This window comes from Mixophyes fleayi, unplaced genomic scaffold (assembly GCF_038048845.1).
Source record: "Mixophyes fleayi isolate aMixFle1 unplaced genomic scaffold, aMixFle1.hap1 Scaffold_1507, whole genome shotgun sequence".
Classification (NCBI taxonomy): Eukaryota; Metazoa; Chordata; class Amphibia; order Anura; family Limnodynastidae; genus Mixophyes; species Mixophyes fleayi.
In genome coordinates, this window is record NW_027445956.1 from 47,897 (window position 1) to 64,839 (window position 16,943).

Here is a 16,943-nt window from a genome sequence, read left to right on the forward strand (position 1 = left end):
CTAAGTAGGTACTAAGAAGAGTTCTGGAGCGGTTTATAGAACCCCATCCATCCGTCCGGAAGGGCACCCAAGTTCAGGACAAGACGGGCTTAACGGCCGCGGGCGCAGGCCTGTGGGGCACAGCGTCTCAGGACGTGAGAGTGGTCGGTCTAAGGTAACGTCCGGTGTGGTGAGTTCCATAGCGGTCCCTCTGGATCGGGTAAGTAACAGAGGTGTTGGGAAGGGCTGTCATTGTGCTGTCTCTCTTGTCTTACAGGTGCTGATCGGAAGACAAGGTAAGTGGAAGGAACCAAAGGGGGCACCAACGGAGAGTTAATAAATTTGAGAAACTTTTGAATCCGCATCTATGGGATGGGGATTGAAAAGTTTATACTGAAAAAGCGTAGGGTAATAATAGACCCCTAAGAGAGATGGAGATGAAGAGGTTGCGGACAGAGGGCAGTTTATTGCACATGACACTGCAGTTCCAGAGGGCACAGGAGAAAGCGAGGGAGGGAAGTGGGGAGATATGGATGAGATTGGCAGGGTTACTTGAGCGGGGAGGTGGGTTGTGATTAGGGTAGGACGGGGGGAGCTGGGGGTGAGGATGGGTATAGGACTTGAGCAAGGAGACATGGGGCGCATTTATCAATCATCGGCAAAAGTGAGAAATAGTTATCAATCCTTATCGCATGGATAAGGATTGAACTATTTCTCAAATTTATGAACAACAGATCATAGGAACAGCTGTTTCGAAAAACTGCTGTTTCTGTGATTACAAAAAAATCATACTTACCCCCCCTCTTCGGAAGCGCTGTCTCCGGATCTACTCCTCGTTCTCTTCATCCTTCAATTGCGCATGTGCATTTCGAAGAACTGCACATGCGCACAGAGATCCCTGCTCTGTCTCTGCAACTATCGTTGCAGAGATAGAGCTGTAAGTGACAGGGAGGGATCCTGTGATCCCTCCACACATGCGCTGCCCAGCTCTGCTCTTCGGAGCAGAGATGACAGCATTGGATTTTTTCGGAACTTGTTAGATTTGAGCTGGGAGCAGTCACCATACTGTTGAATGTCAACTACTCCTAAAAACGAAGATGAGTGCAAAGCAGCAGATATCCACGATATCTGCTGCAATGCACCTTTCATAAATTTGCGGAGGACACCCAGGAAGCTTAATTTGCCGGTAAGAGCACTATCATGCTTTCTTAAATATACCCCATGGTGAGAGACAGAGGGTAGATAAAGGAGAGGGAATGGAAGGACTGCATGGAGTGGAGGAGGGGTATATGAGAAGGGGAGGGGAGCATGAGGGAACAAAGAGTTGTGCGTGTTTATGATGACCACAGTTTAGCTTAAAAAGGAACAAAAAGATTGTAACTGTGCTCTAACACTGCCCACAAATTATGTTACATGTGAAAACTTAAGTTGTGTTATTTTATGTGTCTCTGGATAAAAGGTAATCTGTCTGCTCTATATTGCTTGGCATCTGTGAGGATACCAGGGTAACGCATAGCCCATGTTTGTTGCCAGCTTACTGACTGGCCCAAAAGCAACCTTATTTGCCAAGCTATCACCTGCCTCAGAAAGGGAAACCTTTTGTCCTATGATATAACCCTGAGAGACCATATTCTAATGGCACGGTGACATACATGGTTATACTATACACGTGGAGCATTTTGGAGAAGTGTGACTGGCATATTTCAGAGAACAGGGGGACTCCAACGGGTACTGGACCTTTATTGATGCTGCTGGGTACTTGTGTGATGGATTGATATCGGCTTAGTTTTAAGAGAATACCAATAAAAATAAGAAAAAACTAAAATGTGAAGAAAGTGTTGACTGCAATTTCTGGCTGTTCGGTGGCAACAAATGATCGGCGGATCCCAATAACTGGTGGTGAGCATGGGGTTAATGGTGGCTGTTTTTCCCACACAGTAAATATAACATCTGTTTGAACGCTGCGTGGAAACAAAGTAATGCTTTCCCGCTCAAATTCATTCCCGAGTTGCTAATAAGACTTAGTATACCGTTGATCTGGGAAGTACGTTACTACTGGCGGGTTAATTTGAAATAGTCCACAGTTTATTTTAAGCCAATCAAAGGAGGGGGGAATGCTTAACTCATCCAATCATCGTGCAGCGCTATGTATAAATAGGATTGTTAAGCTGCCGTCTTTAATATTCATTATAATTTTGAATAATGGCTAGAACTAAGCAAACCGCTCGCAAGTCCACCGGCGGGAAAGCTCCCCGCAAGCAGCTGGCGACCAAAGCTGCCAGGAAAAGCGCCCCAGCTACTGGCGGCGTGAAGAAGCCTCACCGCTACCGTCCCGGCACTGTTGCTCTGCGAGAGATCCGCCGCTACCAGAAGTCCACCGAGCTGCTGATCCGCAAGTTGCCCTTCCAGCGCTTAGTACGTGAGATCGCCCAGGACTTCAAGACCGACCTGCGCTTCCAGAGCTCAGCAGTCATGGCTCTGCAAGAGGCCAGCGAGGCTTATCTGGTGGGGCTCTTCGAGGACACCAACCTGTGCGCCATCCACGCCAAGAGAGTGACCATCATGCCCAAAGACATCCAGCTGGCCCGCAGGATCCGAGGGGAGAGAGCATAGATACTCGTCCCTCCTACGTACACAGCACAAAGGCTCTTTTCAGAGCCACCAAATGCGCATTCGAACGAGCTGTATCCTCCCATCTACCCAGCTTTCCGACATTATATGACCTGGGAGGGGCGGGTGCTTTATACATGTTGAGATCTAAAACCTGTTTTAAAAGTTATCCCGTTTTTTTAAGTGTTACTGTAACGTCCCTAAAATTCATTTTAACAACAGTTCTCCCTTCGGTGCAGGACGAAACATTGCCTGGGTCTATACTGATTCCTAGAGTAACTAAAGTACGTCTGGGTTACCCAATGGGCGAGAGCGGATTCATTCTACAAGCCGTTAAATAGATACTGCAAGACAGACAAAATATTAAATTGAAGTCGGCTTATTTAGAACGTTGGCTGGTAGAATTGTATGTATTGTAATAAACATTCGTACAGGGGATGGTGGTGGTACAGTATAGGAAAACCTGTTATCCATGACTTACAGGGAATGTGAATACAGCCCGATCAGAGAGAAGGTGGGTGGCTCTGAAAAGAGCCTTTGTGGTCTCAGGATATCACGGGTGAATTATTTGGCGCTGGTGTATTTGGTGACGGCCTTGGTGCCCTCGGACACGGCGTGCTTGGCCAGCTCTCCGGGCAGCAGCAGACGTACGGCGGTCTGGATCTCCCTGGAGGTGATGGTGGAGCGCTTGTTGTAGTGAGCCAGGCGGGAAGCTTCTCCAGCAATGCGCTCAAAGATGTCGTTGACGAAGGAGTTCATGATGCCCATGGCCTTAGAGGAGATGCCGGTGTCGGGGTGGACCTGCTTCAGCACCTTGTAGACATAAATAGCATAACTCTCCTTCCTGCTCTTTCTCCGCTTCTTGCCATCTTTCTTCTGGGTCTTGGTGACGGCTTTCTTTGAGCCCTTTTTGGCTGCTGGGGCAGACTTGGCTGGTTCAGGCATTATAGCGACAAAACGATCCCAATCACAATGTGCAGAAACTGTTCCTGATACCTCCCACAGCCGCTCTATTTATAGGCAGCCCATGTAAATGAGACCCACAGTCTGCTCTGTGCACTACTGGATGTTGTGCGATGTCAAATCCCACCCGCTGCTGCGGATTGGTGTTTGTTTGAACTTGAGCGGCACTAGCTAATTTGATAGCGGACCAATGAGAGAAGGGTGTCTGTCCCTACAGCGTATAAATATACGGAGGCGGGACAGATAGCCTTATTGTTGTAGATTGACTTACACATAAGTTGAAATGTCTGGAAGAGGCAAACAGGGCGGTAAGACCCGTGCTAAGGCCAAGACTCGCTCATCTCGAGCCGGTCTCCAATTCCCGGTCGGTCGCGTTCACCGTCTGCTGAGGAAGGGGAACTATGCGGAGCGTGTGGGAGCTGGCGCCCCGGTGTATCTGGCAGCGGTGCTGGAGTACCTGACTGCTGAGATTCTGGAGCTGGCTGGCAATGCCGCCCGTGATAACAAGAAGACCCGCATCATCCCCCGTCACCTACAGCTGGCTGTGCGCAACGATGAAGAGCTCAACAAGCTACTCGGTGGGGTGACTATCGCCCAAGGAGGAGTCCTGCCCAACATCCAGGCCGTCCTACTGCCCAAGAAAACCGAGAGCCATAAACCAACCAAGAGCAAGTAATTTCCTGCTGGATAATTGTCCCCACAACACAAAGGCTCTTTTCAGAGCCACCCACCCCGTCCCTAAAGAGCTGATCCACGACTATAACATCCCGCTTTAGCTGTGTGTTAACTCGAGTTAGACGAGGTTACATTGTAATGCTCGTTAGATAACGGACACAGTTGAACTAAACTCCCCCATCCAGATTGGCGGTGTCGTCTATTAAACAAAAGTGAACCATATATGGCACTGTCACGGTGCACTGACGTTACGTTTAAACAAGCTGCAGACACTTTATAATAAGACGGCAGGAGTCAGTATATACGGCTATAATCTCTTTTCTCGCACCACCGCCGGAAAGAAACAGCTACTCTAGAGCTCAGCTTCATAGCGCACACATCCACCCCCATAGAGTAACAGAAAAGTGTGTGTGGAGGGGGATATATACTATATAGCTCTGTCGAGACCGAGTGGGTGGCTCTGAAAAGAGCCTTTGTGTGATTGACAGGAGTGCGGCTCCAAGTTACTTCTTCTTAGGAGCAGCCTTCTTCGGCTTAGCTGCCTTTTTAGCCGGGCTCTTGGCTACTTTGGGCTTAGCTGCCTTTTTAGCCGGACTCTTAGCCACTTTGGGCTTAGCTGCCTTTTTAGCCGGGCTCTTGGCCGCCTTCTTGGGTTTCACAGCAGGTTTCGGCTTCTTAGGGCTTTTTACTGCTTTCTTGGCTGCTGCCGGTTTCTTGGCCTTTTTCGGGCTCTTGGCTGCGCTGGGAGACTTCTTCGGGGACTTGGGCACTTTCTTGGCTGCCGCTTTCTTGGGTTTAACCACCGCCACCTTCTTCTTAGCTGCCTTATCCTTGCTCTCCAGCTGCTTCTTGTTCAGCTTGAAGGAACCGGAGGCGCCGCTGCCTTTCACCTGGATCAGGGTCTCTTTCGTCACCAAGCTCTTGAGCGCCACTTTCAGGCGGCTGTTATTCTTCTCCACATCGTAACCTCCAGCAGCGAGGGTCTTCTTCAGGGCGGCCAGGGAAACACCGCTGCGCTCCTTGGATGCGGACACGCATTTAACAATCTGCTCAGACACGCTTGGACCGGACGTTTTGTTGCCCTTCTTGGAGCTTCCTGCAGCTGCTTTCTTCGGCTGACGCTTTCCCTTGACGGGGGCCTCTGCTGGAGCAGCGGGCGCTGCGGCGGGAGCTGTCTCTGACATTTTCCGTGCACCAAATAGAAACAAAACTTTTACATGCAGATAATCATCAACTGAGTTGTTATATAGAGCCCAGGAATGCGAAGCCATTGGCTGTGGTGAAGAGCCAATCATGTGCGCAGATTCCGGGGGTATTGTTACCACGCCCATTATCCTCATGGACGCCGTTCTAGAATGTCGGCTCCCGCTTTGTGTTTCTATGGCTGAAAGAAATGAGTTTAATATGAAGTGTAATAATACCGGCTCGTTGTCCTTTATTTCATCAGCACATTGTGACGCCCTTTCGTCGTGTGTAGACTTTTTATATTGAGGAACCCCGGGCAAATACACTGAAAATACACCCAACACCCCCATCTCCCTAAATCTCCTCTCTGTATCTTAACTTATGATCAAATACGTGGATGCGCCCAAAGAAAGCTCCCGGATCCCCCAGTGACTGAGCAGAGTAAACCTTCCTACTTCTCCTTTTATGTCATGTTTCACTTCTCACGTCTTATTTCTACCTTTTTAAACCTTCAGACTCCTGTGAGACTGTCACGTTACACAGATGTTCCATACTGACAGGCATACAGTCATGCACCACAATCGTCAGCTCTGAATATGTCCAGTAATCACTATTCCCGATTTAACATTTGCGACAGTCTCCTACCAGACAACACTGAAAGGATGGTCACACGGCAGTTTGAACACGGAGCATGCAGAATGCAGCCACCGCCGCTGAATAAATGGTCACAGACTGGTACAGAAAGTGAGTGAAAGTGCAAGCAGCGCTTTATTCCCAGCCTGAGAGCTCAGAAAACAGAAACATATACTGAGTTAACCGAACACATCTACGTTCTGCGTTCTAACAACAAAAGGTCGCCCTGATTGACATTACAGGACCAAAATATAATTGTACTACAACGGCCTGAAAACTGGCAGTGTTGGTATGACTCAGGAACCTGTTGCTTGGTGCTCCTCCCCTATTTCCCTCAAGTTCCCAATCAGGTCCGCCTCTCCTGTATAAAAGGACAGCTTGTCTAGCGTGTAACTTAGTTCGTTTGTTGTAGACGGAAAGAAGATTACCTTTGAACATGTCTGGCAGAGGGAAAGGCGGTAAAGGACTCGGAAAAGGAGGCGCCAAGAGGCACAGGAAAGTCTTGCGGGATAATATCCAGGGTATCACAAAGCCCGCGATCCGCCGCCTGGCTCGTAGAGGAGGTGTGAAGCGTATTTCTGGCCTCATTTATGAAGAGACCCGTGGGGTGCTGAAGGTTTTCCTGGAGAACGTCATCCGGGACGCCGTCACCTACACTGAGCACGCCAAGCGGAAGACTGTCACCGCTATGGATGTGGTCTATGCTCTGAAGAGACAGGGCCGTACTCTGTATGGATTCGGAGGCTGAGCACTGACTCCTCTCGTCTAATTTCATTACACACACAAAGGTCCTTTTCAGGGCCGCCCATCTCTTCCATTAGAGAGCTGTAATATTGCCCTAGTACTCGGTAGAATGTGTGGAATTCTCCCCACTATATATCGGTGATCTGTTTAACTTTTGTATCCTCGAGGATACACGATTAGCTATTTGAAACATATGCAAAGGTGATCGCTGCGTGTCAGTGTTGCCTTAGAAAAGTTTGTTAATAAGAGACTATCGCGTCCTGCTGGTAACAATGCACGATTGTAAAGCATACCAGATTATATAATAATTACATCTTGCACAGATACCTTTGCTGAGTAAATGTGACCAGTGGTATTGCAGTCTGTGTAAAACATTAAACGGTGCAACTCACGATTTGAACAATATATTATCTTTCCAGAAAACTCTAAATATGTGTCCCTATAATTGATATCTTGGTGCAGACTTTATAATATATGTGAGGTCTGGTAAGAGCAGGGAGATGGCATGAATGAAAGTAAAGTTTAAGTCAGCCTGGCTCATTCCCTCTTACATTTCAAAGGACAGCAGAAAGCATTCACCACAGAACTGGGTATTTGTTTTAATCATACATACAATAGTTTTAATTCATAGCATGGGACAATGTAGCACTGTGAAAATGGAGATGTGATTGCCACTGTTCATGCAGCGGTTATGATACATAGTAAATATAATATGTGATTTGACACTGTATATTAAATCTGTTCTTTGTTTCAGTCTGTACACTTCCCTGCATTCTAAGAGAGACTGTTACAATGTGCCTCAATACAGATGTTAGTCCTGTTTTTGTATTGTGACATATTAGCTGTATAACTGACATATTAGCTGTATAACATTGTTCTCTCTTTATTAGGAGCGAAGATTAGGGGGAGAAATTATATTCATAAATAATGGACACATGTTTGTTAAGTATTAATATCAATTATAGGAAGTATATTTAGGAAGGATTAGATTTTTCTTATGTGGATTATAGGAAACATGCATGCGCTCTCGGATCACATGGTCCCTTTGTGTGTGATTGGCAGCCCCCCTCTCTGATCTGGATCCCTGGTGTCTTGTTATGTGTTAAGAGTTACTTCAATGACAGGACATTGTTTACAGTGAAAGCTTTTGTCTCCTATAGCGGTTCATTGCAGCTTTAAAGTTATGTCATAGATGAGGTTGCTTTGCATTCCACTACATGTCACATAGTAGTACAGGCAACTTTATCCCTGATATCACATTTCATATATTTGGCTCATAATCTCGACAGCCAGCAAACCAGTCAGACAGCCAGCCACAGGGTTAACCAGGAGATAGGCATCGAGAAGCCCCGTCTGCCAATGGGTTACTTGCAATTGGGGATTTGGGGTTGGGGAAGTCACCCAACGAATGTCAGACAACAACTCTGCTACCACTATTTTGCACATATGCGTGGCCCAATTTCTCCCCTGTTGCCTCATACTTTGCTACATGACAGTGTCAACCTCCACTCTAGCTGAGTGACCGCACTAATGAGTTCCAATGGGACATCCAGGAACTGTGTACTGCTGTCTACCCCACCACCAGAACCAGGTGAGATCCTTACGGGACAGATCAGTGGCTTAGGCCAGAGTCTTTGGACCTGGAGGAGGAAGATGTGCTTGGGATAAGTCGAGACACTGAGTAACAAGGGTTAAATGTGTGCAAGAAGTGGCATAGTTTTATAACAACTGCGTTCAATACACCACTGGGTACACACCGTAAATTTTAGTGTTCAACTGCCAGGGAAGGGAGATGCAAGACCTATCACTCACTCACATCCCCTGATAATGAAGAAAATGGAACCAACCAGCTGTGTCTAGCAGCAGTAACCACCAGTTGGGGGTAGCTCACAATGTGGTTAGCAAACGGTTGCACCAAGGTCTGTCGCTAGCAACGTCAGGAGCATGACGCTTGGGACAGAGGGTGCAGGTATGCATGAAGAGGCTGAGCTACAAGTTGAGTGATCGCTGACAGGTAACACCGTACGTAGTCTGAAGGCACATGTATCCAGATGGCCGGTGCATGATATAGTGCCCGAACATGGAGATGGACGGGTGACAGTACAGCACAGGAATATGCTGCGACCCTGTTTATTTTCAGAATCACACTTGGTGGTACCAATTGCGGAAGAACAAGTTGACCCACTGGTGGTGATGGAGGACTTCTGGTTCATGTTCCCACACATTGAGGATGTAGCAAATCCCCCACCTGCCAAAGATACGGTCATCCAGACCCCTCTTCCAGTCCTAGTAGGAGACAGCCCCACAGGGCCTTGCCCGCTATCCTGCCTCCCATAAGGCCCCTGAGGACAATCTTGGGTAGCCCCAGCAACCGGATTGCAAGTTACGTGTGGTCTTAGACTCTCTTTATAGGGACTACAAAGGACAAAACAGTGGGAGTTTAAGAGCCAGGACTGGCGACACTTTGGTTCCGGTTGCATCACGGTCCATCGAACTGCGTGTGGATGACGTCATCCGGTGATATCCCTAGACGGCACGTTATTGGAACAACGCGGCTCCCCTTGAGGGGCATTATGCAACACCGCTACTGGTGGACAATTTAGGTGTTCAGCGAACAGTGAAAAAGAGGACAAAGAAGTCAACTACGAATGTACGATGGAAGTGTTACGACTAACGGTCTTATATTCAACCTGTAGAATCAGGTAGAGAGTTCCTCACCTCTAGCAGCCGCCTTCCACGTAGAGCTTGTTATGCTCAAAGGTACTCGGATGCCCCCAGGACTTATTCTCGCGGTGGTACAGGTGTATGAACGTACCGTAGCGTAGAGTAATGTGGTGTAGAGTCTAGCGTGGTAAAAAGACAGGCCAAGGTCTGGGTCCAGAGCAGATATCATGGTCAAGGTCAGGAATGGCAGCAGACTGGGATAAAGCAGGAACAAAGCAAGGGTCAGGGCAACAGGCAAGAATCAAATCCACAAGAACAAAGCCAAGCACAGCAGCAGGCTAAGACACAGAAAACAGGAACTATAACCTGCAGGGAGGCTAAGCCCTCACTGCCTTATAAACAGACACTGACCAATGTCAAAACAGAGAGGACAGCATGATAATCAGCCCCAGAAGCTGATTAATTAATTCAATTACTTGCGCACGTGCCTGGTTGCCCCTAATCCTGAGACCCGGCACTATCACTCACAGCGTCCCGACTGTTGTCTAGGCAACGGCCGGGGTGATACAGGAAGTGACGTCCCGGCATGGAGACAGCCTGGACACTTCCTGCGGGCATGGATAGTTGCGGTGACCTGAGGGACCACCACGACCCGTTACAGTACTTCCCACCCCCCCCCCCCCTTGAGGAGGGATCAAGGAACCTCAAAAACCAAGTTTTCCAGGGAATTGTTTCAATAATCTATTGAGCAGTCTGTCAGCGTGCAGGCGCCTCTCAGGAACCCAAGAGCGTTCTTCTGGACTGGATCCCTTCGGATGCACCAGAAAATGGGTTTGTCCCTGAATCCTCTTGGAGTCGAGAATTTCTCCACAATAAATTCATGAGAACCATGCAAGTTGACTGGTCGGGGTTTGGGTTGTTCAGGAGTCTCAAACTTGGAGGACGAGACAACAAGTTTCAGGAGGGAACAGTAAAACATATTAGGGATTCTCAAAGAAGGTGGAATCTTCAGCCTGAAGGCAACAGGGTTAACTTTTTTTAACAATAGAAAACGGTCTAATGAACCTAGGTCCCAATTTATTGCAGGGTTGTTTGAGCCTAATATTCCGGGTGGACAACCAGACTTTGTCTCACACCTTAAGAGAACAGTTCCTGAAATGACGATCTGCAAAAAAAATTGACCGAGAGGTGGCCTGAAGCAGGGCGGAATGGAACTTCTTCCAAATAATTGTGAGATGGGAGGCTGTTTGGCGTACCCCAGGAGAACCAGAAGAGTTGATTGAAGCAAGAGAATTAGACCTGGGATGGAGGCCATAGTTGCAAAAGAATGGAGATGTGCGGGTGGAAAAATGGCAAGAGTTATTATAGGCAAATTCGTCCCACGGAAGTAAAGAAGATCAATTGTTATGGCATTTGGAAAAATATAATAAGATGAATTGTTCCAATGACTGATTGACTTTTTCTGTTTGTCTGTTTGACTGTGGATGGTAGGCAAAAGACAGACTGATGTTGATGTCAAGGTGGTTGCAGAAAGATCTCCAAAACTGAGCCATGAACTGAGACCCACGATCAGAATCAATATCTTCAGGCAGACCGTGGAGATGGAAGATATAGCGAATGAATAGTGATGCCAGAGTTCGGGCATTGGGTAGACCTGCCAAAGCGATAAAGTGGGCCATCTTGTTAAATTCATCTACCACCACCCAGATTGTTTTGTGACCGGGTGACCAGGGTAAATCTACAATGAGGTCCATCGACAGATGTGACCAAGGTTTACTTGGAGTGGACAACGACATTATTTGACCCGACGGAGAGCTTCTGATACTCTTGTTTCTAGCACAATCTCTACATGAGAGTGCAAACTCTTTAAAATCAGTGGCCAAATAGGGCCACAAAACTGTGCGCAGGAGGACTTCAGTGGTTTTGAAAACTCCAGGATGTCCGGCAATCTTGTTGTCATGAGCCTCAGATAGTACAGCCTTCCTGAGATGGACTGGTACAAACAATTTATCTGAAGGAGTCTAAGGAGGAGCAATTCTTTGGAAATGGTGGAGAGCAGCACCCAAATCCTGGGTCAATCCTAAATGAATTGAGGATGAAGGAACTGTAGAGAGCGGAACAGTGGAAGGGGCATGAGAGGTCATAAAGCGGCGGGAGAGTGCGTCCGTGCATCCGCTTAAACATTCTTGGAACCAGGTCTGTAAGAAATAATAAACTTGAAGCGGGTAGAAAACAAGGCCCAGCGTGCTTATCTGGAATTTAGACGTTTGGCAGATTAGGGCAGTTAGAGGAGCTACCAGGTCCAAGAAGGAATTAATAAATATCAGGTAATAATTCTAAAGCCTAGGAATCTTTGTACGGCCTTCAGATTGGTTGGGCATACCCAATCTAAGACTGCTTGGACCTTGCTGGGATCCATGAGTAACCCATCCTAGAAATATAGCCTAGAAATGAGACCTTATGGATCTCAAATTCACACTTTTCTAGCTTGGCAATGAGTTGATGTTGCAGAAGTTTAGAAAGAACATGTTTCACGTGAAGGCGGTGTTGGTCCACGAATGAAGAATATATCAGGTATAACATGACAAAGCGCCCTAATAACTCTCATAGAACATCGCTTATTAGATCCTGAAAGACAGCATGTGTGTTGCATAAACGAAAAGGCATGGACAGGTACTCATAGTGACCTGAGTGGGTGTTGAATGCGGTCTTCCCTTCATCCCTGTCCTTGATACGTATAAGGTTGTATGCTCCTCGTAGATCAATCTTGGTGAATACTGAAGCACTTCTGAGTTTATAAAAAAAAAGGACTGATATGAGTGGAAGTGGGTAGGTGTTTCTGATGTGATTGTATTTAACCCACTAAAGTCAATTCAAGGTCGAAGAGAACCGTCCTTTTTTAGTCACAAAGAAGAACCTGGCTCCTACCGGGGATTTAGAAGGCCTAATAAAGCCCATTTTAAGGTTATCCTTAATATACTCCTCCATGGAATGTGTTTCTGGTAACGAGAGAGAGTACAGTCTCCCTTTTGGGAGTTTTAGAGCCAGGATCTATGTCAATAGTGCAATCATAATCATGATGAGGAGGTAGCGTGTCAGCTGACTGCTTAGGGAATACATCAGAAAACTTATTGTAGGGTGACGGAAGCTGATCTAGAGGAACCTGGAGCAGACGAACAGGCACAGATAAGCAGGATGAAGAACAAGAAGGACTCCAATGAATGATGTCTCCCTTGTTCCAATCGATGACCGGACTGTGGAGCTGCAGCCAGGTATGCCCCAAGATCACCAGAACGGAAGAGCAATTAATTAGATAAATGGATGTTATGACTGTCTTTGTTTTTTATCTGGCAGCAGAACCTATAATCCATCAGAGGTGCTGCTACTGTCCTGCTCCTGAACTCTGCAACATGCCTGAAGGAGTTAATCTCCTTGTCTGATGCTAATTAGAACTGCACCTGTTGCACTGCTTTAAGTACCTGCCTCTAGCTGTGCTCTGAGCAGTTCATCCATTTGTTCTTGGCTGCTGCTAACCTGCTCCTGTGCTATTTGGTATACCTGCTGGACTGAACTTCTGTGTATGACCCCTGCACAGGGCCATCTTAACAACATTATGGGCCCCCGGGAAAAGCAGTGCACCGGGGCCCATATATATAGATATATATATAGATATAGATATTTAGATGTATACAGATACAGATATAGATCTAGATATATAGAGATTGATAGATGTACTTGCTCAGTGACCCATGTAGTTTTTCTTTTGTTGTTTTTTTTTCTTTTGCAGGATTATTTATTCTCATTAAGAGAAGTGCCTATGGGGCCCACTTGCTCGTGGGGGCCCCCGGGCAGCTGCCCACCGTGCCCAATGGAAAAGATGGCCCTGCCCCTGCCTTTACCTTGGACCTTGCCTGCTTGCCTGAGACCCCAAATCATTTGCCTGTACCTTGGACCACGCTGTTTTACCTGTTGCCCTGACCTTTTGGACAGACTTCTGGACCTCGCCTATTTGCTTGATATCTGCCTGGCTATTTGGATTTGTTTTTCTGGTCTCTATTTGATCCCTGGACTCTGTCTGCTTTCCTGGACATCCTTGTGCCTTCTGGACTGGGGTAAACTTATCATACTTGTTCCTGCCATTTTACTATACAGTCTCTTTTGGAACCTGTTATCCGTTTATTTCAGTTATCTTTGTTAATATATTAACCTGAATAAATGCACTTTGCCTTACACTTCTGTTGCACTTTGTGACTGCACTGGGATTCATAACATGATGAACTGCCATACAATCTGGGCCTGCTGATTGCACACCCTCTGACTTAGTCCTGAAATTCCTAGTGTTGTTGCATTGAACTATGTGTTTGGCTATTAGACATGTCTGTAAATCCACAATTACAAATGCTGCAAATGGACATTGTTCATCTCTGTTACCAAATCATACAACTATCCATTTTACTCCAAGAACTACTCAAAACTATTCCTGCTGCTGTGATAAGTAATTTCAACACTAATTCTGATTTTAAAGCAACAAACTCCTCTAATGAAAGCATTCAGACTGCAGAGAATTCTCCCAGAACTTTTTCTGACATTGGTGCTGCATCTATGATATTGCCAGCGGTCCCTACCATTAGGGATTCTAAACGACCAAGCTACCTGCATCCCCCTCTCACTGAGGAGGAACGATGGCGCAGAAGGATTGGTAAACTATGCCTCTACTGTGCCAGTGGCGAACATCTCTTACAAAGTTGTCCGCTCCGCAGACCACAACATCCTATGGAGCAGCCTTCAGTGTGCTCCTCTCCAGACCCTAGATTGTTCTGCACAGCACCTCCTGTTGCTTTACTTCAGCCTAATCTGCCAGTTCCAGTTGCCACCTGTCCTGCGGTGCCAGTTCCAGTTGCCACCTGTCCTGCGGTGCCAGTTCCAGTTGCCGTCTGTCCTGCGGTGCCAGTTCCAGTTGCCGCCTGTCCTGCGGTGTCAGTTCCAGCTACTGCCTATCCTGTGATGCCAGTTCCAGCTACCGCCGGCACTGGGTCTCCGGCCATTGCCTCCTGTTCCGAGGTGCCAGCCTCTGCCTTCAGTCCTGAGTCCGCTGTGTCCGGTCCTGAGTCCACTGTGTCCGGTCCTGAGTCTGCTCCCTCTACTCCCGAGTCTTCAGCCGCTGCCTCTACTCCCGGGTCTTTAGCCGCTGCCTCTACTCCCGGGTCTTCAGCCGCTGCCTCTACTCCCTGGGCTTCAGCCGCTGCCTCTACTCCTGAGTCTTCAGCTCCAGAGGGGGCGCTGCCCTTACAGTCTCCTCCAGAGAGGGCTCTGTCCCTCCAGCCCATTCCAGAGAGGACCCTGTCCCTACAGCCTGTTCCAGAGAGGGCCCTGTCCCTCCAGCCCGTTCCAGAGAGGGCCCTGTACCTCCAGTCCCCTATCGAGTTGCCTGTCCATGCGGTTCAGCCCGGGTTGCCTCTCCATGCGGTTCAGCCCGAGTTGCCTGTACATGCGGTCCAGCCCGAGTTGCTTGTCCATGCGGTCCAGCCCGAGTTGCCTGCCCATGCGTTTCAGCCCGAGTTGACTGTCCATGCGGTTCAGCCCGAGTTACCACTTGGTACTTTCTGCATTGAGGCATCTCACAGTGCTGTTTGCTCTGAGGCATCTCACAGTGCTGTCTGCTCTGAGGCATCTCATAGTGCTGTCTGCTCTGAGACATCTCACAGTGCAATCCAGTCAGAGTTCTGTGCCCAGTACGGGCTTCCCATCAAGTGTGCCTAACTTGCCATCCCAGTCGGGACTCCTGCTCTGCCGTTCCAGTTGAGGACTCTCCAGAGACTGCTGCACAAGCTGGGTACTCTCCAGAGACTGCTATTGAGCCTGAATGCCCAAAAGCCTTTTCCGAGTCATCAGATCCTCCTCCAGTCTTCTTTGATGGAGACATCAAACAGTTTGTTATGGTACTCAAACTTTCCATGAAACAGTTTCAAGATTGTCCGGTTTATTTTGTTGATCAATTTAACCAAGTGGGTTCAATTATTATGTGTTTTAGAGGGGAGCCACAAACCTGGGACTTCTCATTACTAAATTCAGATGACCCCATTATTCATAATACCATGGACTGTTAATACTGTTTGTCAGAAGTAGACTCCATCCACAGTCAAGTCATTTGATTACGATTTGTCTGTGCCCGTTCCAGCCTGTGCGTCAGTTCCTGCACTTGTCCATAAGACCTCTATGAATGTGTCTTCCATCAGACAGTCTAGGTCACCTAGGGAGAAGGTTAACAAGAATGGAAAAACCTTTGCTTTGCCACTTCAGTCACAACAAACACCAACCTTGGTGACTGGCTTTTTGGGCATATCATCATCGGGTGATAAAATAAAAGGTCCTATCCCGACTCTAGGCTGGGACTCAGACTCTGAAATTGAATTTGTGGAGGATACTAGAGAGTTAGTGGACAAACTTTACAATTCTTCTGCTTCTGAAGAATCGGGTCTTCTCTGTACTCCATTAGAGAAGAGCCCAATTGTGTCTCCAGGGAGATCTTATAAAAAGAAAAAGAAGAGGAGAAAAACCTGAAGGGAGCATGTATGGAGCGTCTGGAATCCGCTCCTTAAAGGGGGGGGGGGTATGTTATGACTGCCTTTGTTTTGTATCTGGCAGCAGTACCTATAATCCATCAGAGGTGCTGCTGCTGTCCTGCACCTGAACTCTGCAACATGCCTGAAGGAGTTAATCTCCTTGTCTGATGCTAATTAGAACTGCACCTTGTACACTGTTTTAAGTACCTGCCTCTAGCTGTGCTCTGAGCAGTTCATCCATTTGTTCCTGGCTGCTGCTAACCTGCTCTTGTGCTATTTGGTATATACCTGCTGGACTGAACTTCTGTGTATGACCCCTGCCTGTACCTTGGACCTTGCCTGCTTGCCTGAGACCCTGAATCATTTGCCTGTACCTTGGACCACACTGTTTTGCCTGTTGCCCTGACCTTTTGAAAAGACTTCTGGACCTCGCCTATTTGCTTGATCTCTGCCTGGCTATTTGGATTTGTTTGTCTGGTCTCTATTTGATCCCTGGACTCTGTCTGCTTTCCTGGACAGCCTTGTGCCTTCTGGACTGGGGTAAACTTATTATACTTGTTCCTGACATTTTACTATACAGTCTCTTTTGGAACCTGTTATCCGTGGATTTGAGTTATCTTTGTTAATATATTTACCTGAATAAAGACACTTAGCCTTACACTTCCGTTGCACTTTGTGAATGCACTGGGATTCATAACAATGGACAAGACTTCAGAATGTAGCGCCCCCACTGTGAGCGGCAACAGTTGTGGTTGGGAACAAATTTTACCACCTGGTAAAGGACCACCATCCAGACCACATACAGTGATGGGCGACTCGAGCTTAATGGCAGGAAATCCCAAAGTACAAGCGAAATCCAGATCCAGAAAATTCCCTGCAGCACCGCTGTCTAGGAAAGCAGAGACAGATGTGGATTGTGCACCAAAG

The 16,943-nt window shown here is 47.4% G+C and overlaps 5 protein-coding genes across 7 annotated transcripts; 3 read left to right on the top strand and 2 right to left on the bottom strand.

Moving 5' to 3' along the window:
- Positions 1–2,179: 2,179 nt before the first annotated feature.
- LOC142114804 (histone H3) lies at positions 2,180–2,644 on the top strand. The gene has a single exon (XM_075194093.1). It carries the CDS (start codon positions 2,182–2,184, stop codon positions 2,590–2,592), a length of 411 nt encoding a protein of 136 aa, XP_075050194.1. The 5' UTR covers positions 2,180–2,181; the 3' UTR covers positions 2,593–2,644.
- A 462-nt stretch (positions 2,645–3,106) lies between these two features.
- On the bottom strand, positions 3,107–3,559 carry LOC142114806 (histone H2B 1.1). The gene has a single exon (XM_075194094.1). The coding sequence runs from the start codon at positions 3,532–3,534 to the stop codon at positions 3,154–3,156; it is 381 nt and encodes a 126-aa protein (XP_075050195.1). The 5' UTR covers positions 3,535–3,559; the 3' UTR covers positions 3,107–3,153.
- A 199-nt stretch (positions 3,560–3,758) lies between these two features.
- On the top strand, positions 3,759–4,280 carry LOC142114791 (histone H2A type 1-like). The gene has a single exon (XM_075194070.1). The coding sequence runs from the start codon at positions 3,836–3,838 to the stop codon at positions 4,226–4,228; it is 393 nt and encodes a 130-aa protein (XP_075050171.1). The 5' UTR covers positions 3,759–3,835; the 3' UTR covers positions 4,229–4,280.
- A 398-nt stretch (positions 4,281–4,678) lies between these two features.
- Positions 4,679–5,411, bottom strand: LOC142114794 (histone H1-like). Of its 3 annotated transcripts, none has more exons than XM_075194075.1 (2): positions 4,833–5,411; positions 4,679–4,769 (listed from the first exon to the last, which is right to left on the bottom strand). In XM_075194075.1, exons 1-2 carry the CDS (start codon positions 5,409–5,411, stop codon positions 4,731–4,733), a joined length of 618 nt encoding a protein of 205 aa, XP_075050176.1. In that variant the 3' UTR covers positions 4,679–4,730. The 3 variants fall into 3 exon arrangements, with proteins under 3 accessions (XP_075050176.1, XP_075050175.1, XP_075050174.1); XM_075194074.1 differs by having other exon boundaries at positions 4,679–4,784; XM_075194073.1 differs by having other exon boundaries at positions 4,679–5,411.
- A 999-nt stretch (positions 5,412–6,410) lies between these two features.
- On the top strand, positions 6,411–6,793 carry LOC142114779 (histone H4). The gene has a single exon (XM_075194060.1). The coding sequence runs from the start codon at positions 6,482–6,484 to the stop codon at positions 6,791–6,793; it is 312 nt and encodes a 103-aa protein (XP_075050161.1). The 5' UTR covers positions 6,411–6,481.
- The last annotated feature ends 10,150 nt before the right edge of the window (positions 6,794–16,943 follow it).